The sequence below is a fragment of the Copadichromis virginalis genome, linkage group LG5 (genome assembly GCF_057382275.1).
Source record: "Copadichromis virginalis isolate Kocher_CV1m ecotype Utaka linkage group LG5, C_Virginalis_male_GT1.1, whole genome shotgun sequence".
Classification (NCBI taxonomy): Eukaryota; Metazoa; Chordata; class Actinopteri; order Cichliformes; family Cichlidae; genus Copadichromis; species Copadichromis virginalis.
The window spans coordinates 23,318,817-23,345,762 of record NC_140622.1 but is presented as its reverse complement, the minus strand read 5'-3'; the positions used below and the strand labels follow the sequence as shown (position 1 = coordinate 23,345,762).

General features: G+C 39.0%; 1 protein-coding gene across 2 annotated transcripts in view; it reads right to left on the bottom strand.

Annotated features, from left to right (window-relative positions):
- The window catches only part of LOC146709735 (voltage-dependent calcium channel subunit alpha-2/delta-2-like), a 42,782-nt gene that overhangs the window by 10,790 nt on the left and 5,046 nt on the right, over positions 1-26,946 (bottom strand). For both annotated transcript variants that reach the window (XM_085456837.1, XM_085456838.1), the window contains exons 2-20: positions 21,891-21,972; positions 14,790-14,906; positions 12,658-12,717; positions 8,489-8,533; positions 7,970-8,105; positions 7,748-7,879; positions 7,576-7,633; positions 7,431-7,481; positions 4,567-4,666; positions 4,315-4,476; positions 4,089-4,199; positions 3,888-3,966; positions 1,992-2,041; positions 1,725-1,814; positions 1,555-1,620; positions 1,056-1,130; positions 883-957; positions 625-696; positions 285-356 (exon numbers count right to left, since the gene is read on the bottom strand). In XM_085456837.1, the coding sequence (XP_085312963.1) occupies positions 285-356; positions 625-696; positions 883-957; positions 1,056-1,130; positions 1,555-1,620; positions 1,725-1,814; positions 1,992-2,041; positions 3,888-3,966; positions 4,089-4,199; positions 4,315-4,476; positions 4,567-4,666; positions 7,431-7,481; positions 7,576-7,633; positions 7,748-7,879; positions 7,970-8,105; positions 8,489-8,533; positions 12,658-12,717; positions 14,790-14,906; positions 21,891-21,972 (1,633 nt within the window). The remainder of the gene's footprint in view (positions 1-284; positions 357-624; positions 697-882; positions 958-1,055; positions 1,131-1,554; positions 1,621-1,724; positions 1,815-1,991; positions 2,042-3,887; positions 3,967-4,088; positions 4,200-4,314; positions 4,477-4,566; positions 4,667-7,430; positions 7,482-7,575; positions 7,634-7,747; positions 7,880-7,969; positions 8,106-8,488; positions 8,534-12,657; positions 12,718-14,789; positions 14,907-21,890; positions 21,973-26,946) is intronic.

The window sequence follows — 26,946 nt, the reverse complement described above, 5'->3', positions numbered from 1 at the left end:
AACAGTTTTGGTTGCTTGCAAGGATAAAAAAAGAGTCGGACACATTTAAGCTGGATTTTTGCTCTAAATAAAAACACTGTTGTTGGTTACAGTTCTAGGTCTATTTTTTCAAATAAAGTGATTAAAAAAAAAAACTGTGTAAGCAGTTTGTTCATGGACCCACCACACAGCACTGTAAATTTATGAGTATGAGTCATCATGACATGTGTTAAACTCCTCATAACTGCTGCAGTCCAAACTAAAGAGGAAATGCGTGCAGACATTCAGAAAGAGAAGTGACTTGCCTCGTCAATCGACAGTACCAGAGTTTTGATCTGCATTTCACCTGGTCTTCCATCGATCATCTGTCGGCGGATCTACACGATGGAAACACAGAGCAAAGTTTTTTTTTTAAATCGGCCACAGATATGTTCTCATCGACTTTCAATGACCTACACAGACAATTTATCCTGCTGGGCAGATTCTCCTGAGGAGGAAACATGTTGTTCACACAATTACTAAGTTTGAACAACAAAGAATTCAACAACAGAAACGCTACATCCAGATGAACAGGATTACTTTTGGGGATTTACTTACCTGGATGATTGAGCATGCATCAACAAAACAGCTCTACTTGTTCCTCACCTCTTCTTTATTGCTGTCCTCCAACTCTGCGTCCAGGAAGTCCAGCGTCACAGGTTCTGGCAGATTCACAAGCTGAGAGGAGTTGAGAGAGAACGCGATATTAACACATAGCCTTATATTATTAATTATTCATCATCATCATCACTGATGCTTAAAACCCAAACCTAAAACTGCCCCATCCTCCAACTTTCTTCTTCTTAAAGCAGCTCCCCACAGAATAAATAAAGCATTTTACCAAATGAAATAGATTTGAATCACCTTTGGCTGGAGATTAGGATGAAGGAGCAGGTATCCGTTTGGATCGATGGCAAATATGTATCCGTTGGCCCCGAGCTGTGACAACCACAGAAAAAGAAGGAATAGCAGTGAAGAGCTGGTCTTCTTCGTCCATCTCAGCTTATAAATAAGACAAATGTGACTTATGCACATACATTGTACCGCGGTGTGAGTCGCTTTATCTCATCAAGATGCACGTCGACTCCCATGACACCTAAAATCAGCTGATTCTTGTGAAAAAGACAAAACAGCAGCCGTACATTTAGTCATTTAAATAAATTGTTTATATATTGTTTCTATTCAAACTAGTTGTCACACTTTAAATGATGTGCTTATTTGCTTTTCCTGATGAAGCTGGAAGCAGCAGCCAATTAGAAAACTTTAGCAGCAGAAAGTCACCTCACCCATATGTAAACGTGTCCTTTCTATACAGACTGCTTCAATCACATGTAATATATTAGTAAGTATAGAAGCATCCTGATCACACTAATATTTGTTTTTGCCATACAAACATTAGTAATTGTAAATAATAAGTGATATTACACACTAGAGTTAAAGTCTGTATTTGTTCACTAAGACAAAAGGAAGAAAATAAGTAACTCGCAAAACCATCTCATCCACCTAAGCTCAAATATAATTATCCTGTTTTGTTACCTGTGAGTTTCCGTCCATGGTGAGATTAAAAACAGGCAAAGTCCCAGTTACTACCATGCCAAGACCCTGCAGAGTGCAAAGATAAAGTCCCAAAACATTTATTAGAAATTATATGAGCTTATTGTGTATTTAATGGATTAGGTATATTTGATGAGCTCATGCCGTCTCACCAGAGCATCCTGATACACATTGGTCCACTGAACCTGCTTGGCTTCGCTGCCTGCCAGAACCATGGGGCGTCCCAGCACGTCAAGGTACTCCTGACAAAACACAGAGATACGTGACAGGCCGCAGCTTGAAAACAACCGACAACATCAGGCTTCTGGGAGAAGGCTGAGCAAACAAATGAGCATAGATGTTTCTATAGGACGAGCGAGTGCCACAAAGAGAATGAGCAAACAGGCATCATCTGTATTAGAGGCACTAGACAAACCCACCTGGGTGTTAATCCTTATAGCGCAGATGGAACGGATCTCGAAATAGTAACCTGGCAAGCGGCGAAGAAAAAAAGACAACCAGCGAGAGAGAGAGAGCGAGAGAGAGAGAGAGCGAGATTGGAGATGTGTGAGCGGTTCTTTCAAAAAAAAAAAAAAAATCAACAACACTGGAGTGGTGCTCATAAATATTCTAGATTTGACTGGATGATACTAGACCAGTGACTCAGCCTTTAAAATCCCACAGGTAGGAAGCTTAAAGAGCTTAAAGAAGAAAACTACTGAGCTTTAACACAGAGGTTTCTATATTCATGAAATTCAGTCAAGACCATTCAATCAGCTGGAAGTCTAAAATCTCCAATGACTGATCTCTTGATGGGATGAGGACTGAGACTGTTCAGTCCTCATCCTTAACATTCATTGTTTCAAATTATCCCACGTCCATATGCTTGTCTTTTTCATAATTCCAAACACATAAAAAAATGTATGGTGCATTTTTAAATATTCTGGTTGTCTTCCTGAAGACACAGCCTGACATATTTATTGTCTTTGCAAACTTTGCAAAGGGATTTCCTAGATTCTTAAAGAATTTGTAATGAAGGTTTGAAGGTCAAAGCAGTGAGACGCAGAGAGTTTAGCTCACAACGTTTAACGGCTAACAAAATATAACATGTGTTGCTCAGCTGATCTATTTTATAAAACCATCAATTATTCAGTCAAAACTAGCAAACCAGGAGGACACTGACAAGGCTTTTTCTCTTGGGTCAAAATATCACTCGGCGGGCATGAATTTTTCAAGGCGTTGGCAAATGCACCACATTCCCCCACGTTCTCGCCAAAGAGGTTTTCAGTGTCAGTGAGTAACTGTTGGGCCTTAAAATATCTACACAAACAAAACTGTGGTAGCGACCTCTCTGTGAGTACCAGCACCTCCTTAAAGTCAAGTCCTCCAACAGGATCAGTGTGTTTTACATTATGCTCGGTTATTTATTGGTTCTATTCTTATTTATTCCCATTCTTACAGATATTGATGTTTAGGATTTCTTATTCAACTCATAACAATGAGTAAAAACTTCTTCATGCAGCTGTTCCCTTTAAGGATGACCACTGAGGATCATTTGCCTCCATCTCACCCTATCCCTAGCATTCTCTTCTGTCACACCAACCCTCTGCGTGTCCTTCATCACTTCATCCATGAACTGTCATCAGTCGTCCACTATTCCTCCTGCCTGGCAGATCCATATTTAACTTTGTCCAGCATAGCCACTATTCCTCCTCTGCACATGTCCAAACCATCATAGCCTTGTCTCTCTAACTTCATCTCCAAATTGTTCACCCCGAGTTGTCCCTCTGATGTCATCATTTCTAATTCTGTCCCACCCGGGCAATTACGATGACAATCTCAGCATCTTCAAGTCTGACACCTCTAGCTCGGCCTCCTGTATTTGTGTTTGTGCCACAGCTAGCCTCACCACCATCTTATAAAGCTTTCCTTTCACTCTTGCTGTTGTCAGTCACAAATGACCCCTGATTTTCATCTCCACCCACTCTAACCTCCCTGCATGTCAGCTGCTTTGAATGCTTGACCCATGGTTGACCCAGAGTGTCATCAGAACCCTCTTTTGATGCCCTATTATATGCTTTTTGCTAGATCCTCAAAGACATAGTGCAAGTTCATCTAGCCAAACATTGCACACATTTCAGTGCTTTTTCTCGGCATGAAGCCACAAAAAACAAAAAAGTAGTAAAACTACAAATATTTTTATTTATCATTACCTTTTTTTATCAAGTGATCCACAGAATACATCCTCTCATCATCTTATCTTATCATCTCAAAACAGTTTTTAATACCATGGACTGAATCCTTTTGTAGTCTACAGTATATGAAGCTGAACTCACCTTTATTGGTGCACGCAATCCACTGTAAGGGTGTGACATCATAGTTATGCTGGCCCACAGAAAAGGTAAATACTCGAACCTGACATGGGTGAATAAAGAAAATGTCAAATTAACTGTCATAGGGTGATTAGACACTACAGAAACATCCTGCTCGAATGCAGGAGGTAATGGAGAGGTGTCTGATTAGCACGAGAAACTGACCGTTTTGTTGGGCCAGTTGTATTGCATGAAAACATCCTGAGCTCGGTCCTCTCCTCCGTCAGTAAACAGCATGATTATTTTATTGCAGTTAGCCCGGGGGACATTTGTTTTCTGAAAATTAGGAAAAAACAAAATGCACATGTCAGTCAATGCAGTAAAACTGCATGCAGAACCTTTATTTTATCACATAATGCCAAGTCAAACAAAATCAGTATAGATGACTTGCATTTAATAGCTGATTGAAGGCAAAGTGAAATCCAGACTTGTAGTCAGTGGTGCCTTTAGCCTGCATCTGCTGCACTGCATCCTTGAAAATCTTTTTGTTGCGCACATTAGCCTGGACTAGATGGCTAAAGCAAGGGACCACAGCCACAGCCTTCTCATTAAACTGAAACACAGGAGCAGACGCAGTTTGAAAACAACAGGGGAAATGATGGAAAAGCAGTGTTCAGATTCAGTAAGTGTAGCATATGCTAACCCTGGCCACATTGACGTAGTCATCGTCGGATAAAGTGTCCAGCATTTCCATCACTGACGCTTTGATCAGTTTCAGGGTGAGTCCACTGACACTGCCACTCCTGAGGAAACATCAGAATAAACATGCTTAAATAAATACTTGTGTGGAGACAAACAAAAGGCAAGAAGATAATTTTGTATGAGGGAATGCAAAAATTACGCATTTATGTGTCAAGAGTATTAACTAATCCTAAAGGTTTTGGCTCAGATGTAGTTAAAACTCGCAAAATGATGCTAAAGACGATCTAATTTTATCCATTTTTATGCCAATCGACAGTTGTGGAGAGCATAGACTGACACAGGGGTGTCAAATTTCAGGCTCAGGGACCAAAATTGGGTCAGCCAACACTTTAATTTAGCCCATTGAATGACTTTGGAAAATGTGAAAGAGGGCATAGATTTTGGAATTTCAGGTGTATTTTCATATGTTTTACAACCAAAGCATTCATACTATACCAAAGTAATTACAGTAAGTGATAAATAAACAATTAAATGACTAAAAAAACCCTCAGTTTTTTCACTACCTACTATGAAAAAAATAATTTTACTTTAACAATGTTTATACCACAAGTCAACAAAGACTGAAAACCTGAGACTTACTGCTGAAATTGCACCTTTTTTTATACTGAGGTATCTCAGGGATTAAACTTCTTCACACTCACAGGAAGGGCACTTTACTGGTTCACTGCTGTGCCTGATACAAGTATGTCTGGCAATATTCAATTCAATTTTATTTATATAGCGCCAAATCAAAACAACAGTCGCCCCAAGGAGCTCGAAATAAAAACTCAACAGAAAAGTTCTGTACTGTAACTGTAAAAGTCTCCTTCAAAGTGAAGATTCTTTTTCTTGAAAACTTTCAAACTCTCTTCGTGAGCCAGGTTTAAAATAATTCAAGAGGCCAGTTTAAAAAGAACAGAATAATTCATAATGCCTCCACTAAAGTCTTCAGTAGTGCTGCAAAATCTCTCCTGCTGCAGCGATTGATCGGCACTGATAAATATATTCAGTGGTTATATAATGGTACTTTTCACTCCTTTACTTTCCACTTCTGTTTTAATTTTGTACAGTTTGCATTCAACAAAACACAAATTTCTGCAGTACTAGTGGAAATGTGATCTCAAAAACTACAGTAAAAATGTGGCTAAAAAATAAAGCTCATGAATACTGCATGGAAGAATAGATCTGAAAATTTGTTTTTGCATTTTTTGCTATCCTAATGTACACGTGATGAGCAACCAGGTTTCAAACTTATGAAAGGTCTGCTGATTTCCCACATTGAGCTTAATAATGGGATTAACCTTGCAGCAAGTACCAATGAAGTATGTCCTTTTACCACAATAGCAACCATGGGAACAGCACAGCAACAAAAGACTGCTGTTCTCGAGCGTGAGTTTGAATTCACTCAGCAAAAAAAAGCAAAACATTAGTGTCTGCTCTGCCATACAAATACAAATGTTTCTGATTAAAGCAATACTTGAAAAACATTTATGAAATATACAAATTTGCAGATGACAAAATGATGCTACAGCCAACAGCTTGTTGTTAAACAAAATACCAAAAACAGAGAGCAAAATACCTCATCGAGTTTGGCCCTAAGGCAGAAGGATTTTACTATTAAAGCAGTATTTCACACTTTATCCAACATAGTACAAATCATGCTGATGAAAATGTTCCAACAGAAAGGCTCACACAGTGAAAACAACCAGGCTGGACGTGCAGGAAGTTAAAACAGGCACTTTAAATTGCCAGGGGTGAGGGGAAAAAATCTATATAGCCTAATGTCAGAATATTTTGCGTATTTTACGATACATTATATCCATACAGGGACACCAAATATTGATATTTTGTTGCATAAATTAAAATACTCTGGGTCTACGAACTAGAGGACTCATCACGCCTGTAGGAGGTAATCTTTCTGGAAACAGTTGCAGTCTGACTTGGACTGACCGCCATCCCTTTTTCAAAGGTTTGCAAATAACTGCTGTTTACTCAGAGTGCCAACATGTTGCCATCAGTATGAATGAGACTTTATCAATAAGCATAACTCAAGGGGACTCAACTCAGCTAGCTGCTGGCTGGTTGTATTCTAGTAACATTCCTATAAAACAAGAAGATTGTTGAGTGCAAATCTAATCATTTTCAGTCTCTGTAGACTTTAAGAGATATGTGATGTTCTATGATCTATCACAGTTGCTGTATTATCAGAAACAGATTGCAAGTATTTGCCAACTTGACCACATTCAATCACGACTGATATCAGACTGACTGTCAACATTTAGCAGGTTTTAGTGACAGCTTGAACGTCTCATTTTGCAGCAAAAAAATAAATAAAAATTGGATTGAACAGATAATGACAAAGTTTAACTTTGAGGACATAACGTGTTTGAAACAGGTGATAAATCATATCAATATCACAAAATGTTAAAAATTGCAATAATATTGCATCATCAGAAAGTGGTTAATAAAACAACAACTAAAGGGGATCATAAAGCTCTAACCTTCAAAATTAAACAGGGAGCAAAATGAAAGAAGGGCAGAGGTGAAATTTGCATGTTTAACAGAGGCACACAGAGAAAAACTCAGGAGGGGCATAAGAAAAGTAATGAAATTCAGTAAAATGACTGGATGTTACAAGAAAAATCCGAGAATCAGAATAAAAAAACCCACATGGGCAGAAAAAAGCGATTTCCTGGACTCTCTGTACATTGCCAGCCAGTCTAGCCTTTGCTTGTGTCCAGCTGTGATACTAAACTAAGATAACCATAAGAAAAGTGAATGTTCATTCTCTGAATGGGTCAAAAGGAGTTTAGCAGAATTACTCACACGTCAACAAGGATGACCATGTCTTTGGGGGATGAGGCACCCTGGATGTACCTGTGGGGAACAAAGAAGAGGACACAAAACTTCATCTGCTTCAATCCAATGCATGCAGCCCACATGTAAACATGTTTAAAGCTGGAACGCATACCAGGGCCTCCTCCTGACATCATACAGGTCAATTTTATCAGGAGCTTTCCAGGGTGTTGCTGCAAAAAAAAAACAAAAAAAAACAGAAGAAAATATTCACGTCATAGTATTTACTTTGACTTTGGCTTATTCACCTCCTACCTGACAGCTGGAACCTAAAAACTAAAACCTACCTGGATAATAGCGAGTGACTCCTGTCGCGCTCCCAAATGCTTGCCACAGCAGTGACGGATCCTCTCGACTATTCTCCATGAAGACTTTCTCCAACGCCTGTGTCCAGTTCAGTTCATTTAGAATGACGGGAGCTAATCAACAAACAGTGAAATATTTTAAATACACACCTTAACCTTAAGCTAATTGCAAACATGTCTTTACAGACTGGGGACTCTACTTACCTCCTTTATAAATATCCGTGGGAATCTGAACAGCTGTGTAGGAATAGTTGACATTATTCTTGAAGTTTGGGTCATACACAAACTCCAGCTTGATGTGAGAGGGATTTTCCACCTCTCCTTCTCCATCCATGGAATACTACATGAACAGGAGGACAAGCACATGAAGCACAAACACATTTCTCTCCCTAATATTAATACTGTAGTTGAGTCAATTCAGGCTAGGTCAAGTAAGTGTAAGCCAAATACAGTGGAACCTCGGATTGCGAGTAACTTGACCTACGAGTAATGAGCAAAAAACTCATAGTCAGTGACTTATATAGAAAATACCTTTAAAAATGATTTTTATGTGAATATTTTGGGAGCTCGGAGCGGTCCATCAATCATTTCTCATGGGGAAAATTCTCTTTGACATACGAGGGTTTTGGTTTGCGAGCAACAGCGAATCATACTCATAAACCAAGGTACTACTGTACTTAGTTTTTTTTAAATAAAAGTTCAGTTTATTTGTCCCTTACTCACATAATCCAGCTCTGCCTTGGAATCATAATAAGCCATGTCCAGCTCCTAGTAGAGAACAGATGGAGATATGAAGAGGCTGCAACTGTGAAACAGTTTGAGGACAAGTAATCATATGCATGCATGTGTCAAGTCTGTCTCTGCACAGTTCTTCATAAGCATAGCCACTACTTAGAATGTATGTTCATTTAAAATGATGCCCATCGAAAGTCCAAAACTGCATTTTTTAAATACTACAACCTTGTTTACAAACAAACAAACAAAAAAACAAATTAATGTCTTTTTAATAATTTAAGTAATATTTTTTAAAATTATATACAGAATTAAATGTGGTCCGATGCTGCTGAAATAAACAAGGCCACTCACTGATGAGTACACTTGTGAACATTCACTCTGAGATGAGTTTCTTTCAGCTATCTGTAAGAGTGACCTTCTCTGTTCTTTATATTTTATAAAAAGTGGACAAGCTACCTATACATGTTCATGATTTAGAGTTGTGCATACTCCTACTAAATCTGTATTTATCGTTCACATTCTCAGACATGCAAGTCACTCATACCTGCATACAACCCCCGTACGAGCATGGATGCCGTACGTGTGCTGATAACTAGCTGGATGGTCAGAAATGTTTTCTATATTGTCTGAAGTTTCAGGAACTTGCTGAAATGCTTTTTTTTATTCATGGTAGGATTTCAGCATGCTTTTGTGGATAAATCATCAAAAAGTTCCAAGGCAGTCTCATTTCAAATACTGTAAAATGCCTTTATTCTTATAGGACGGTCAGGTTTACCTCAAAAAAAAAAACCCCAAAAAACCCCCAATGCATTTCAGCAGGCAAGCCTTGTTATAGTTGTTGCTCTTAGTTAAATGTAGATGCAGAGACAATGTTAGCAGACATGTTGAATCACTGAATCCCATGACTATAGACCATGTAATGCCACCTAATGATTTTCTATTGTCGTTGACTGAATGGACGTTAACTAACAACATTAAACAGTATTTAAACAGACCAAAGGATGTGCTATGGAGGCTTTTTCAGTCCCCCTTAAGCAGGTGTATAACTGGGTCAAAGGGAAGAAAACTGTTAAATTATAAAAGAAATATTTGTTTTTTTCAAACACATTATTCAGAAAAAGATTGTTTGTCTTAATCTGGATCATGTTTTTTAAAATAAAATCAATCCCAATTTTAAATTATTTTAGTGTACAGCAGGGAGAAAATAAAATTCTTATATCTTATAACCTTTAAAGAGAATAAAGGGACTTTGCATACATCTGTATTTAGAAAATTAACAGATAGAAACATTATGGTACACGCCAGCAGCTTTCACCCAAAGTGGCTTAAAGAAAATGTCCCTTTTGCTCAAATCTAATGAGTGAGGACAGTCTGCACCCAGGAAAAGGACTGTGAGGCTAAATCTAAGGAAATAGCGTTTTCAGGAACATAGATATAGAAACACTATCCAACACCTGGACACACAAACCTTATTAGTTCCAAAACTAATAAAACATGAATTAGTCTTGGGGGAAAACATGCAGTACAGAGGGAGAGACAAATAAACATATAATGACAGGAATTGGGGTATTATTGGGAGTGATGATGTAATGACCCAGATCTCCTCTGAACCACCATTGATCAGTTTTAGGAAGACTCTCATCCTACACAACAAACTGGTACACACCAATCAACAACCAGACTCCCAGGAACATGGCTGTGCCCAAAACCTAGAGAATCCTGTTTGATAAATCATGACGTTCTTTCGTGACTTAGCTCATGTGTATCTTTTCCAATGAGCACCTCAAATAGAAGCAGTTTGAATCCAGGGATTTGAGACTGTGTTGTTTTCTGTCTCTCTCGGTCAGGCCCCTCTCCAGGGTGTACCCCACCTCTTGCCCAGTCACAGCTGGGGGGGGACAGGCACCAGCTGTTCCGAGACCCCAAGCTGGATGCACGGATCCAAAACATTTTTTCCCAGAGAGGAGTAACAGCCCAAAAAATGATTCCTCCATCCATAAAATGTTAACAAAAAGCACAAGAGCTTTCCAAAGTAACACTTTCATCTAAACAGCAGCCAAAAAAAGTACAGAAGTCTTTAGTTTAAAACTACATTTAAAAAAAAAGGAAAAGCTGCATTTGTGATGCTGTAACCACCAAATGTTTCCTATTGTTCGGTACTGTTTTCTGTTCAGCACTCTCACATTACAAATCAGTAGACAGGCTGTTAGGCTTGTGTGGAGCATCGCCATCTGTTACTGTCTTTACTTCAGAGTACGCGTGACATCTACACTGAGGTGGATGTGTTCCTATTTTTGGCCTGTTCTGATTACCAGATTTGATCTCCAAAGAGCGCCTTAGCCTAAATCGAGCTTAACATGACAACTCCATCAGTCTGCCGTTAGTCATCCTGTTGTTAGTAATATAAAGTTTTAGCACCTCTGAAAACACCGAGCTATCAGTCAGTGTTCTTTTTCAGTCAGTCCAAAGAAATGATGCTGCTCATCCAGCATGTTAACTTCTCCTATGAGCTCTGCTTCTTCTAACATTAATCTGTCAGCAGCGATAAAGGATAGTTTCATTCATATATGATAAAAAAGGAGACGTTTAGGATTTACTCAGATCGTCTCTTCAGTCTGTCTCTTTCTCATCATGCCACCTTTATGTATAACAATATGCTTGTTCCTATCTTTGCTAAGAGACAGATGAGAAGATGGGTATCACTCTTATATCCCTCTGCTAAATATAGAGCTCCACGCTAAGCAGGCTGGGTTGCTCAGCTTAGCATACATACTGGTTACAAGTGGAAACAACACCATCTCTATACAAATATTTATTTTTAAAAAACCCAAAGAGTAAAATTGCTAATCTTTGCTGATAAGGCCTTTTTACTTTCAGACTTTATATAGCACCAAATCACAAAAACAGTCCCATCAAGGTGCTTTTTACACTAAGGTAAAGCTCCCACAATTATGGAGATAAAACCCAATGATCAAACGACTCCCTTTAAGCAAGCACTTGGCAACAGTGAACTCCCTTTTAACAAGAACAAATCTCTGACATAACTATGCTCATTTAGTAGCAGCCATCTGCCACAACCGGACTCAGCTTACAGAGATGGAAAGAGCATCTTTGAATGCACAGCATATCCAGGCTAATGGTGATGGTGTAATGGTGTGGGGGCTATTTACTTGGCACACTTTCGGCCTCGTAGTATTGATCATCATTTAAAAACTCCAGCCTACGTGGCCATGTCCTTCCCTTTATGTTAACAGTGTACCATCTTCTGATGATCAAATCACTTTGCCTACATTCAAAAACAGAGAAGAAACGAAAACAACGGCCAGTTAAGACGTGGAAATCTAACTGGGAGCCTAAGGCAACAGTGTCTACTCAGATTGTAGCGGATGAGCAAAAACATGTAGTCCTTTGAAATCACAGGGGAATTCAGTGCCTCTGAGAAGGACGTGAGAACCCATGTGAGAGGATGAGGTTAATCCCGTCTCATTTTGTCGGGGAAATGAAGCAGACCGAGTGGAAAAGTGGAATGCCAATGTGTGTAGGACTCAAAAGAACCACACGGCTGAGTGCACTCAGTCATCTGTTTCAGCCAGACGAGCGCAGCGCAGAGGGATCCACTCAGCTGCCTGGTGTAAATGTTTCTTTCTCAGGTCATCCCGTTTAGAGACACAGGGCTGAGAACATACCCCTGAATTATTTTATTCAGTGAATTCAAGATAAAATTGTACCGTTTCTAATATGTGAGGAAATGTGTGATGACAAGTATAATGACATGTGCTTTTTTTAGGGAAACAATACAGTGATTACAATAATATATATTATTGTAATACACTGTATTGTTTCCCTAATTTTTTAATTGACACATTTTCAAGTATTTCAAACATATAATTTTTTTGAAAAAATAATTTCCCCTTGAAATTACTATAGATTGACTCAAATCCACTACAGACACAAAAAACCTTATGAAGAAAACTAAAGACGAATACGTTGAAAACAAAAACTCACCAAGGCCTTACAAGTAATTAAAAAAACACATTTGGAAATGAAAAGTAAAAGAAATGGAGCTGAATTGGCTACATGCACAACTATCAAAGCTATAAACTGAGTAACATTATATTTCTAATTTAAACTGAGAATATAATGTTATTGAGACTTACCTTGATTTCATCCTGCCACAGATGCTCCCGCTGGAGCCGCTCTGCTTCACTGGCTAACCTCTACAGAGACACAGCCACATTAGACAAGCAATGTTCAATTTCTCTAATCAGATGATTTTGGGGGAAGGTCACAATTAGACAGACTTAATCAGACTTGTGTTAACTGGTGTTTGTAAATGATACTGTGGTCCTGCATTTTGCAGGACATGAAATGGGTTCTCAATCTAACTTTTCTGTCTTTGCTTGCATGTGCGCTATAAGCAAGTAACATTTGTATCTGTAGGTCATATCTTTACAAAACTTTTTTTTAGGTTTTGCACAAACAGCATTGTACAAAAGGACAGAGAAATGGATTGCATGTAGCCATGTGAAAATAAACTTCACCCTCTATCATTTCTAAGGTTTTAGGTATAAAGAGTTTAATTTATAAATTTAATTTAATTAAAATTTGATTAAAAAATCATCTGTTCTTTAAAAGGTTATAAAATTAAGTAACTATAATCTGCTGATATTCTGTATTTTGTTTTTGCTAAGCATGGTGCTCTAACTTATGTGCAAAAATCTCCACTTTATTCTGGTTTATACAAATGATGTTGCAAAGACCTTATGGTTTGTTTAGATGCAGCTGTCCAACCCTAAGCCATGCTGTTCATTTTAGAGAGAGGAGGCTTTGTCCTGGCAGCCCCTCCAAACAAAATGTACTTTTCTCAAATGTACTAATGCTAACTGTCGCAGTTTCTCTAAGCTTTGCTCAGGCAAATGGACTGATTCTTATATGGCGCTTTTCTAGTCTCCCGGAGTACTCAAAGCGCTCTATACAACATGCCACATTCACCCAATCACACCCATTCTCACAAGCACTTAGTGCTTTCTAAGTACATTCACACACATTCATTCATAGGCAAGGCAAGTTTATTTATATAGCACAATTCAACAACAAGGTGATTCAAAGTGCTTTACAGAGACATTAAAAAACAAAAACAAATAAAAAGCATGATTTAAAATTGATTAAAAAAACAGTAGATAAAATCAGTAGTTAAAATGTAAGTTTTGAAATTTAAGCTTAAAAGTGTGGATTTGGTGTTTTATTCAAATGCAGCTGAGAACAGGTGAGTCTTCAACCTGGATTTAAATAATGTGTTTCAGCTGATCTGAGGCTTTCTGGGAGTTTGTTCCAGATATATGGAGCATAAAAGCTGAATGCAGCTTCTCCGTGTCTGGTTCTGACTCTGGGAACTGATAAAAGACCGGATCCAGATGACCTGAGGGATCTGGAAGGTTCATACTGGGTCAGGAGGTCACTGATGTATTTTGGTCCTAAACCATTGAGAGCTTTATAGACCAGTATCAGAACTTTAGTATCAGAACTTTAAAGTCTATCCTCTGACGGACAGGCAGCCAGTGTTAAGACCTCAGAGCTCCGATGGATGCATTGGAGAGCAACTCGGGGCTAGTGTCTTGCCCAAGGATACTTGGCATGCAGATTGGAGGAGCCAAGGATCGAACCACCTTCCGATCAGTAGATGACCTGCTCTACCTCCTGAGCTACAGCCACCCCAGCAAATTCACCACTCCAGCAAAGATTGGCAGCTGTTTTGAGGCTTTTACCTTTGTGAATAACATTTCTCGCTATATTGGAAATGGTTTTATAATCCTTCCCAGATTGACAGCAGCAGCAATAATTGTTTCTCTGAGATCATTGCTGAAATCTTTTCCTCCTTGGCACTGTGCTAACACACAACTGAATGCTCCAGACCAGCAAACTGATAGATCTTTTTCTTTCAGAGAGGTGCACATACTTGATGATGTTAACTGGGTATATTTGATTATCAACACCTCTTAACTCCCTTAGATTTAGTAAATGTCTTGTTAGACTTTCACACACTAATTCTGCAGTTTGATTTTTGGTAATTAAATAAGGACACGGCATAATATGTCACGAGTTGCTGTGCATCTGAGATTGTATTTATCTAATATTAGAAAAATGAGAAGGACCAGATTATTTTATGTTGTGATAAGTAAGGCGTTTCTTTTACACGTTTTTTAAAGCAACATCGTATGATTATGGCATTAAGAAATTAATATTTAAAAATCACAAGACAAAAATATAAAACTTGAGGAAACATACTTACATCAAGTGCTTTGCGCTTTTTAGCCAGAAGTTTCTCAATATCCGAGGCCACTTTTTCAACAATCTTGCGAGGCTGATTCTTCACCAGACTAAACCGACGCCTTTCTTCATTGTATATCTGTAAAATTTGAATGGACAGCTGTTAAAAACGTGCAACATGTGCATCGAGTGCAAACCTCACTCCTGCTGACTTTTCCAGAGATACGTTATCTATGAATAAATCGTTTTTTTCATGAACCTGCAGAATAAAAAAGGACACTGACAGAGTGTCTGAGACAGAGCTGTAAGATTCAAAGCTCGACAATATGCGAAAGCTCATCTGTTCATTGAAGGCGCACTTGCTGTGTCTGCGTGTACAGTCCAATTCTAAGATGTCTCCATTCATGCATAAGTATTTATGAACACTGTGTTAACACACTGAAGCGCCCAAAGTAATTTTATGAGCAATCATCACCATGTCATAAAAAACATATAGAAAGTAATCTACATTAGAGTTAATTTATGCTTAAATTAAAAAGGCATATTTGTATCACACAGCGGACTTTCTACAAATTAGATGCATGTTATACACATGGGGGTCTTAAGCTTGATACACCCAAATGACGCTCTTAATGCTTTTCTCTGCAGGGTCTGAATTTGAATTAGGCCGCACAGAGAAAGTTAAATTCAGAGCACCTGCCGTACAGCTTTGGTACAGCCACAGAAAGTACACAAGGAAACTTTACAGGTCAGTGGGAGACATCTGGGAATCACACTGGATGGATAGTGGGTGGAGCTGTATTGAGTAATGATTTTATTTAGGAGCAATACCTTCCACAATATTTGTCTTAGAATCATTTCTGCTCTGTTAGAGCTTAAATCGTGGCCACACTGCTAGTGCTGGTTTAGGCCCTTTTGCCTTCTGCCTTAATTTTTAATGGCGCTAATTCATCAAGGTACTGAAAACATTCTGGTTCATATTGACATGACAGCATCAAAGAGTTGCTGTAGATCTGTCAGGTACACATCCATGATGAGATTTTCCTGGTCCACCACATCTCTAAGGTGCTCTATAGGATTGTGTAAAGTAGTCAGACTCGAACGTCAAGGAAGGTGGTAGGGAAGCAGACTCAGCAGACATTTCGGGTTTCCAGAGGTGAGCAATTTATTTACAGTGAACCCCATCCTACATGAAACTTAACAAAACGTCCCCTCCAAACTTAATTAACAAAACAAAAAATACATCGATTTGGTAACTCAGCTCGCCTCTCCTCTCTCATCTGAGCCTGGCAGAGACTTACTATATTGTAAGAATAGATTATTGTAGTATTAGGGATTTAGTTGTATTAACGATAGTAAAGCATTATATTCGTTATTCATTTAAGTAGGCCATAGGTCAAGCTGCTAAACACTCACACATAGAGAACACACACAGAATTGGGAGAATAAGTCAGATGTGTATGTGAGAAGCAGAGGCGACAGAAAGGAGAACACAGTGTGCGAAGAAATGTGCAACAAGGACACGAGATAGGGAGACAGCAGATAGACAGGCATTAGCAGGCGCCTAGTTTTGAGAGACAAAGGTTGGTGACTTCTGTGTCAATGTGTGCTGTTGGGGCCAAACCTATGGCGTTATTTTTGTGCCACTATTCTGAGCGCATGTAAAACAAATTTGCAGGTGCAAGTGCTGCATTTTGAGAAGAAATTTATTTACAGCGAAGAAAAGCTAAATTTGAGTGAACAAAATTCATTGCTGCGTGCAAAAAATGTATTTCAGTGTTTGCTATTATCCATATACACTCAAAAACTGAGCCCCTCTTGCTCAGTTTTTGCATCTGCGCTTGCTCACAATGTGCTGCTTGCGCTATCAACATTTCTGCCCGTGCACGTTCAGCTCTTTCTGTACATCGTTATATTTATGCCACAAAATCAGCAAATCACAGACTTAGATGTAAAAAAAAATCTGATTGGCTGTTTTGGTCTCCAATCAGCTCGAAATGACGAAATGCAATATCCCAGAATCCATTTCGTCCAAAACTCAAACGAGCCAGTCAGATTTTTTTGCATCCAAGTCTGTGATTGGTTTGGTTGGTTTTGTGACACAAATATAACGGTGTACAGAAAGAGTTGAACGCGCACGGGCAGAAATGTTGAGAGCGCAAGCAGCACATTGCGAGCAAGCGCAAATGCAAAAACTGAGCAAGAGTGGCTGCTATTGTGTGTGTGTGTGTGGATAATAGCAAACGCTGAAATACATTTTTTGCACGCAGCTTTTCTCCGCTCAAAATAAATTTCTTCTCAAAATGCATTTTGATGATTGATGCTGAACTGTGAAAATCAGTCAAGAGCCGTCTGTGTGCATGGGTGTTTGTCTTCCTCACTGGCAGAACTCAGGTGGTGAGGATGGGTAAGTGCATTTCCAACAGCATCACCATCAACACGAGAGCGCCACAGGGATGTGTCCTCTCGCCACTGCTCTACTCCCTCTACACTTCAGACTGTGTGGCCACCCACAGCTCCAACACCAAGTTTGCTGACGACACAGTGGTGTTGGACGCCATCTCCAACAACGATGAGGCGGCCTACATGGATGAAGTGAAGAATCTGGCATCATGTTGCCAGGACAACAATCTCCAACTGAATGTTGGCAAGACCAAGGAGCTGGTGGTGGACTTCAGAAGGAGTCAGCACAGAGACTACAAGCCCATTATCATCAATGGAGCTCCAGTGGAGAGGGTGCAGTCCTTCAAATATCTCAGTGTCCACATCTCCTCAGACCTGACATGGTCTGCCCACATTCAGGTCCAGACCAAAAAGGCTAGGCAGCGCCTGTACCACCTACGACAACTGAGGAAGTTCAGGGTCTCTCCAAAGATCCTCAGGATTTTCTATACAGGCGCTGTGGAGAGCATCCTCACACAGAACCTCACATCCTGGTTTGGGAACAGCTGTGTTAGGACCAAAAAGCTCTTCAGAGGGTGATCCGTACAGCAGAACGCTGCTGCAGGATTGCTCTCCCCCCGCTTCAGGACACCTACACCAGGAGATGCCGGACAAATGGAGAGCATTGCAACTGCTCATCCACTTTGTCACAGATTGAAGCCATTTGAGTACAGTGAAGTTTAGATGGTGTGGTCGTCTGCTGCTGTAGACCATCTGCTTCAACATTTGTTTGTTTTTTTTAGTTATTTTTGACTCTTCTTATTAGCACAGAGTGTTTAACCTCTGACTTCTGATCAATAAGACATTTCTCAACCAGAGAGCTACTACTTTAACAGGTCACCTTTAGTCTACATGAACCAAATGCATCAAGTTGCTGCCATGTTATTGGCTGGTATTGGCTAGATATTTGCATTAACAGGCAGTTGAACGGGTTTATCTATCCCACATGCAAAGATGTCGGAGAAAGAATTAAGATAAGCCAAAAAGAAACGCAGTGCTCTGGATGAATCTGTTTGGCAAGCATACATACAGACTGCAAGAGGACTTTTCCACTAAAATTAGCTTTCTTCCCTAACTTTAAAATGTCCCAAATGTTGAATACTGACCAGATGCTTTACTGGCCCATGCTGCACAGATGGGAACATGCAGCAATGGGTGTTTCTGTGAACTGTGCTGTCTGTGAAGAACTAGGTCTTGTGTAGAATCCATCAAGGAGCACCACTGAGGACACGCATTATGTGGGTAAAACATAGACAACAACCATGTAGGAACATAAGTATTGAACCAAATAGCATTTTCCTCATTAAATATATTTCTAATAGGGCTATTGAGATGAAATGCAAGTCAGGTGATTGATCGGGTCGATCTATCAGCTTCATGAGGACACACATATGATTTTCTCTTAGTATTTAGGTATGAAAACAAAACCAACAGCACAAAGAGACTTTAAAGCAATCGCCACAGTGATTCTACTTTAGAAACAGGAACAGAAACTGAACTACTATAAGAAGTGGTTCTTATTCCCAGCCTTAGTGCTCACTGCAACATTCATATCCAACACTATCAGTACATTTTGCAACAATACGGTCACTACAGTCTTGACAGAGCTTTTTGCTTTTACTCATAAAGAGATGCTTCTTATGTGACACCGTGCCAAAGAAAAACCTTTTCATGGGCCATCAAATAGGACTGAAGCCTCTAATATTCCAAATGAATATGGGGTAGGCCTGCTTTTAAAATAGCAGCTGGGGCTTTTTTTTTGGGGGGGGGGGGGGGGGGGGGGTTGGCTTTGATAAAACAATTTATACCTGTGTCATTCCACTTTATTACACATAAGTTCCTTTTTGGACTTATTTGTTTTGATTTCTTTCTATGTCTAGATTACATCAGAAAATTTCACATCTATAGCCCCATTAAAAATGTTTAGTGTGAAAATGTTGGCACGTTCAATGCTTATTTTCCCCTCTGCATACAAGCTGCTGGTCCTCAACACAAGTTCAAACTGAAATAGCACTAAGTCTTAATGGATATCCACTAAAAATTTTGACATCTATGGTTAAAAGACAATAAATTTAGTAATTTACCATGATAAAGAAAAGGTTCTGTTTTCCCCATATTGATTTGCTTTGTGCAATTATATATAAAACTCATAACAATCCCATTATCATCTGTTGTTTATGCTACATAGCCAGTGTTATTGTGCTAACATACTGATACTTCTTGTCGGTACAGAGTCACATCGTCCTTCGTTCTTTTCTGGAATGAGCTGCCATTTTGACTGATTTAAGAACCAAATACTCTTACATAGCAGATGTTGAAGTGACCTATTTCATAGAAGCACCTTTTTATTCAGTGAAATGTATGGAACATATGAAAATGTCACTTCAGAAAGGTGCAAGAACTGGACAGTCAGGATGTTAGACCTAACTGACCACAGCAACGTTAACATTGCCATTGTGAACACGTTAGCATTTAAGCTCAAAACAACAACAAAATTTCTAGGAGAGCTGCAGACTTTTTAACCTTATTACTTTTGATGGCTTGTACAAGGTGTCTTAATTTGACCTATAAAGATGTGTCGGCTTTCTTTAAGACTAAAAAAATGCTGATTTGTTTGAGTTCTTTCCTGTTTCTGCCAGCAGAAAGAACTAGAAACCTAAAGTCAAGTGAGAATAGAGTTATATTCAAGTTCTAGTTAGCCTTGGGGTTCAGAAGAACTGAACTGAATTCAGTATTCACAGAGTTTATTATTAGAGTTTAGGTACTTGAGTTTTCTTGTATATTGGTTCATTGTTTTAGCCTCATCAGTGTTTCATGTTCTGTGATTTTCCTTATCTCAGTCTTTAGTTTAGTTGTTTCACTTTGTTAGTTATTGTCTCTCATATCTTGTTTTGAGTTTTACGTTCTGTCCTAAATTGTTTCAGCTCTGCCCCACTTCCCACCCATTTTTATATTCTCCTCTGTGTACTTATGGTCCTTTCATTATTTAACATTATTTATAATTACCATATCATTCGCATGATGATTCCTGGTCTTATATTCCCAAAGTGTCATGGTAACCAGTGTTTTTGGAATTTTACTGATACTTTCATGCCTCTCAAATTAGGCCTCAAGTTACCACTCTACACCCAGCTAACTGTGACAGCTGTAGTTATCTATAAATTTGAACCCCTTGTTTAGGAATTAAAATGATGCCTGACGTGAATAACGGTTTCCTCACCAAGAGAAAACTTTCTAAGCAAAGGAGAACAATCTTGAACAGATCTGCAGTGTTTTAAAAGCATGGCGGGATTAATGAGGATTGAATGAACAAGTGAGTTTCACATCAAGGCATTACTGCAGGCTGACCATCTGCTATGGTGTGACACAAACAGAGAGGACACGTGCCACTGCTCTCTGCTGAGGGAACGCCCCCACACATCTCCTCAGAGCAGGGATCACTTGCCCCCTACAGATGATCTTTGTTCCTGGTCTCTGGCACTTGCCTTCAGAGGGACAACCCCTCCCAGCCACCTGTTACACTAAATAATGTTGAAAACATGCTGGAAATGAAAAGTAAAAGAAAACTGAATACACTCCTAATGACAGTCTACCAGATCACTGTGAACAATTAGACAAAAATAAAAACAAGTACAATCTGGACTTACCTGCAGTCAGTGAATGTAACAAATCAAAATCCCATTTTGTAAAAAACCTTCAGTGGAAATGTTTTTGGGGGGGTTTTTTTTCAGCCTTTTGCTTACACTGTTTTAGGGTGCAACTGAGCTACATTTCCACATTAAAATGTTCTTTTATTTCAGTAAACAAACAACTTTTATTTTGAGTTAATCCTAAGTATAAAATATTTATTAGGAATTCATCATTTACTTCTGTATGAGCAATGCTCACTAAAAACTTTGATGTCCAACCTTCAGCTGGAAAAAGCAGAGTTGGAATCTGAGATCCAAGTTGACTGGATATTGTTTAGAACCAGAACTAGAACCATTTAATATGGAATTTAACGCACAGAATCAGAATCAAAAGACCCTGGAATAAGATTACTCTAATGCACCTGTAATGTAAAAATCAATCATTAATGACTTCCAACTCAGAGCTTAATGGAAAATACCTGTTATGTGTTCAAAAATGAACAGTTTCAATATTAACACAGTTATTATATGATCAGCTCATGAAAGGCCTAAATTAGTATTCATGAATGTAGGTGTTATTAAAGCTCTTGATTTCATGAAGCTCAATTCAGATATTCTAAATCTAACCACTGTAGGTGTGTGTTGAGGCATCTCTTTCACTTTCAGGTGTATAATCCAGTGCGCGCAAAACTGATAATTATTGTAAACACAACGCAATACAAAATTATGTATCTAAAATGTCTAAAAGCAGAGTATATGTACTAAAAATAACGGCTAAAGAGAAAAGATGTAAGAGAAAGATTTATGGCTGCTCTGAGAAAACATTATTTTTTGTTATTGGCTCTGCAGGGATCCCAGAAAACCACCAAACAAGGAAACAAAGAGGTTTAAGTGAGACAGACTGTGACTGTTTTCTGGTTTTTTGCACCTATTTAGCTGCGGATCTTCAACTTAATGGAGTTACAGTCAATTTGCGCGCTGACCTCTCCGCTCGGTGCACTTCTTATTGAATTTATCCAACACTGTGATGAATGAGAGAAGCAGACACTCACCCCTTTCAACTGCTGAGCTCCAGTGATGTGCTGAAAGACTCTGTCAATCTCCTGCTCGATACGCCTGGCCCAGTGCATCATCCTGTGGATAAACACCGGAGGCTGACTGTCACACAATGCAAAACAAATGAAACAGAGAGGTGTATCTGTTTCACAGAAACAATCAGTGATGTAACAAAAATAGCAGGAAACTGCACACAGATTACCACATCTTTTATGCAAACATGCTTCATTTTTCTTGCAGCAACAGAGCGAGAGAACAGCTTTATTGGTCAGTGTGGATGTTTTTTATGTCGCTCTTGCAACCATCTGTAATTGCATATGATTTGCAAGCTTGTCTGTACTTAATATAAGTATTTATTTCTTTAATTGTTATATAGTTTGGATATATGTTTAAAAAATATGCATCCACACTGCAATTATAATGGCTTCCAATGCAGCAGAGTAAGCAGAAAAACATTATCACTGGTAATTGTTTTTGAACTTATCTGCACAAATCTGTCTTTTCTTGTTTTTGTATTTCGAAAAACTCAATGTGTGTTTGAATATCTTTTAAAAGGCAACATTATAGCCACAAACTATCAATGAAATTTGCATAATGACTGACACCAGCCCACTGAAGGAACAATGGGCAATCTTACTGTTTATAAGATTGGGGAAACCTGCAGTCAGCTGAGACTGAAGAAGTCACTCGGATGAGTGACGAAACGTTTCTCCCACAAAACGCCACGTCCGGATGAACAGAATCAACTTTTGGAGAAAGTGCTTTATACTACAAGCTACACTCACATACTCAGTGTCTTCCCTAGTAACGTTTCAAGATGCGGACTGGTTAATCCAAGAAATCCCAATAAACTAAAACTTCATTCATTATTTTCTATTCGATCAAAAAACAGAAACCTATACTCGTATCAATACAGCAGAGACACTATTTGTCAGATTTAAACAGACACTGTTGGGAGGAGTATTCTCGGGCTCACTTTCACACAGTATTCCCTGTATGTCCATGATCCAATCTAATATGTATCCAGTGTAATCCTCACATGAGACCGGACGATATTTAATTAAAGGTGAAACACAAAACAAGCAGTCAAAACTGAAAACCTGGGACACTGTGGAATAAAAGCCAGTGATGATCAGGTTTGACCTTAAATTTGACCTTGATGGTGTTACATAGTGTTTGAAAGGGAAAAACATTTAAATACACTATATGTAAAACACAGAAATGGCACCAAACCTTCTCTACTTTTCATCCTACTGATTTTGTTGATTTTGATTTTCTGCATACGCATTCAGCATATACAAATCTCTAGCTGTTTTCACACATCTACTGCAGCCTTGAATTTTTCAGAATTTGTTTTCAGGACACAGACATCAGACATTTAAAGGTGTCCAAACTGCTCCCTAGCACAAAGACCATATGACTCATGTTGGGATACGTCTGATACACGGGTGGGTTAAATGGTCATCATGCAGGCTCCCTCCCTTAACCCAAATGAAGCATGAATTTGTCTGAAGTGGGCTGCTCCGTTTTGAGTGCTTTGTTATGTGAGAAAGGGCCACGGACCTCAATTCAACACCTCCTCCGCCTCTCCATGTGGAGTTTCCCTAATTGACAAGTACTGCCCATGAAAGAAAAGTAAACATTGATGCTCTGACATTGGGGACAGCTATTTTGAAAACATTAAAAATGTTCTTTAGGGGAAAACGCACTTGTTTAGAGATGATATATCACTAATTACTTCTATACTGTCAGTCCACCTACCACACACAAAGGTTAATTCATGACTAAAATAATTAGGTTGGAGTCAAATCGTCTTTTTATGCCTGGAAAGGTTCCTACAGTGGGGCAAAAAAGTATTTAGTCAGCCACCGATTCTGCAAGTTCCCCCACTTAAAATGATGACAGAGGTCAGTAATTTGCACCAGAGGTACACTTCAACTGTGAGAGACGGAATGTGAAAAAAAAATCCATGAATCCACATGGTAGGATTTGTAAAGAATTTATTCGTAAATTAGGGTGGAAAATAAGTATTTGGTCACCTCAAACAAGGAAAATCTCTGGCTCTCACAGACCTGTAACGTCTTCTGTAAGAAGCTTTTCTGTCCCCCACTCGTTACCTGTATGAATGGCACCTGTTTGAACTCATCATCTGTATAAAAGACACCTGTCCACAGCCTCAAACAGTCAGACTCCAAACTCTGCCATGGTCAAGACCAAAGAGCTTTCGAAAGACACCAGGAAAAGTATTGTAGACCTGCACCAGACTGGGAAGAGTGAATCTACAATAGGCAAGCAGCTTGGTGTGAAAAAATCAACTGTGGGAGCAATCATCAGAAAATGGAAGACATACAAGACCACTGATAATCTCCCACGATCTAGGGCTCCACGCAAGATCTCATCCCGTGGGGTCAAAATGATCATGAGAACGGTGAGCAAAGATCCCAGAACCACACGGGGGGACCTGGTGAATGACCTGCAGAGAGCTGGGACCAAAGTAACAAAGGTCACCATCAGTAACACACTACAACGGCAGGGAATCAAATCCCGCAGTGCCAGACGTGTTCCGCTGCTGAAGCCAGTGCATGTCCAGGCCCGTCTGAAGTTTGCCAGAGAGCACATGGATGATACAGCAGAGGATTGGGAGAATGTCATGTGGTCAGATGAAACCAAAGTAGAACTTTTTGGTATAAACTCAACTCGTCGTGTTTGGAGGAAGAAGAATACTGAGTTGCATCCCAAGAACACCATACCTACTGTGAAGCATGGGGGTGGAAACATCATGCTATGGGGCTGTTTTTCTGCCAAGGGGACAGGACGACTGATCCGTGTTAAGGACAGAATGAATGGGGCCATGTATCGTGAGATTTTGAGCCAAAACCTCCTTCCATCAGTGAGAACTTTGAAGATGAAACGAGGCTGGGTCTTCCAACATGACAATGATCCAAAACACACCGCCCGGGCAACAAAGGAGTGGCTCCGTAAGAAGCATTTGAAAGTCCTGGAGTGGCCTAGCCAGTCTCCAGACCTCAACCCCATAGAAAATCTGTGGCGGGAGTTGAAAGTCCGTGTTGCTCGGCGACAGCCCCAAAACATCACTGCTCTCGAGAAGATCTGCATGGAGGAATTGGCCAAAATACCAGCTACTGTGTGTGCAAACCTGGTAAAGACCTATAGTAAACGTTTGACCTCTGTTATTGCCAACAAAGGTTATGTTACAAAGTATTGAGTTGCATTTTTGTTATTGACCAAATACTTATTTTCCACCCTGATTTACGAATAAATTCTTTACAAATCCTACCATGTGGATTCATGGATTTTTTTTCCACATTCTGTCTCTCACAGTTGAAGTGTACCTCTGGTGCAAATTACTGACCTCTGTCATCATTTTAGGTGGGGGAACTTGCACAATCGGTGGCTGGCTAAATACTTTTTTGCCCCACTGTAACTGACTGAACCGACATGGAAATATCTAAGTGTCACTCTTTTCTCTAAATACTAAGGAAAGGGGCTTCATTTCCTTTCTTATCTCCTTGAGCATTTAGGATACACTGAACTACACAATAGGAAATGAAAAGGAATAATACCGCTCCACAGTTCCTTGCAGCGTTAACATTCAAAGCCTAACACACTAAATAATTTATCAGTTGTTTTCATACAATCCTACTAAATGGAATTCATGTAGATAAATATGAGCAGACTGAGGGAGAGCTTAAGGAAACCTTCTGCATGAGACATTAGTATATCTTTATACTAAATGGTCACATTATTATCACTTTATTTACAGACCTATCATGTTTGCCATCAAGGTAATAAAGTGGCTAAAATGTAGCACTTCTACAGTTTGAATGGATATGAAACTCACAGTTCACTGGCTGATGTCTGATTACGAGTTGGAGGTACAAAAAAAACCTTGCAGGTGGATTAATTAAATTAAAAGCTAACTTTTGTATTTGGGGTAAATTCTGGAGTTTGGCGCAGTGTTATCAAGGACAGCAACAAATTAGTTTGAATTTGCTACTACTCTGATTGGATCACACCTCTGATTTCACACCTCTGATTGGACTCTCAAGTTTCAAAGTACATAGTACTTTTTTTATTATTATTGTTGGACTTTTCTGCACTTATTACATTGAAGATTTTTTATTTATTATTTTTTTTACAAATGAGAAACACAAATAGAGAATAAGGAGGGGGAAAACACTTGAAGGACCAGATTTATGAAATTCAAGATATTCCATTACTACGTGTGCTGAATTCTTTTAGGGTGACTAAATATGTTATCCTATTCCACAAATGTATTTTAACTAAATACAGCCTTCCTTCAACTACTCATTTAAAATAAGAATTTTGCACTTAAATCAATATCATAAATATAGCACAGCATGTGCTCTTCCATTTTAAATAATAAATACTGTGACATAATCACATCGCAAGCTGCGATTTCAAAGCGGCACCCAATCCTACACAACCTACCTGAACAAAAGAGGGATCCTGCAGTATAAAAATCAGTTTCCTTCAAAATTTTGCAGTCAACCATTACTACATAAATGTAAAAATATGCTTTAAAAGACTATACACTAAACTATATACTATATAGTTATTATACCATATAATATACAACACAATATTTGTGTTATGCTCTGACTATCTTACTATATATTCCCCTGCAATCCTGTACTTCACTTCAGTCAGATTTAAGAAAAGTTTCTGGAGATGAAATATTCATTTTAGTTTCTACCTAAATAAGTCAAACCAGGAAATCAATTAATCAGACCTGTAAGTGCCCAGAGAGTCGATTCATTATCAGTCAGACAGCTTCCAGCAGAGTTACAAGACAACAGCACTGATTAAAGTCTTGTTGGACTTGTTTCTGCTGTCGGACAAGCCACAAATCTTCACTCAACTGCCCGAATTCACAGGAAGACAGCTTTTTGGATGCTGCAAAGGATTCTTTTTCTTTCTTTTTTCTAGCCCAGCTGAAATCGAGGACGCCCAGACCTGATGAAGATCAGACAGCTCTTAATACGGTGCGAGACATTTTCACATTCTTTT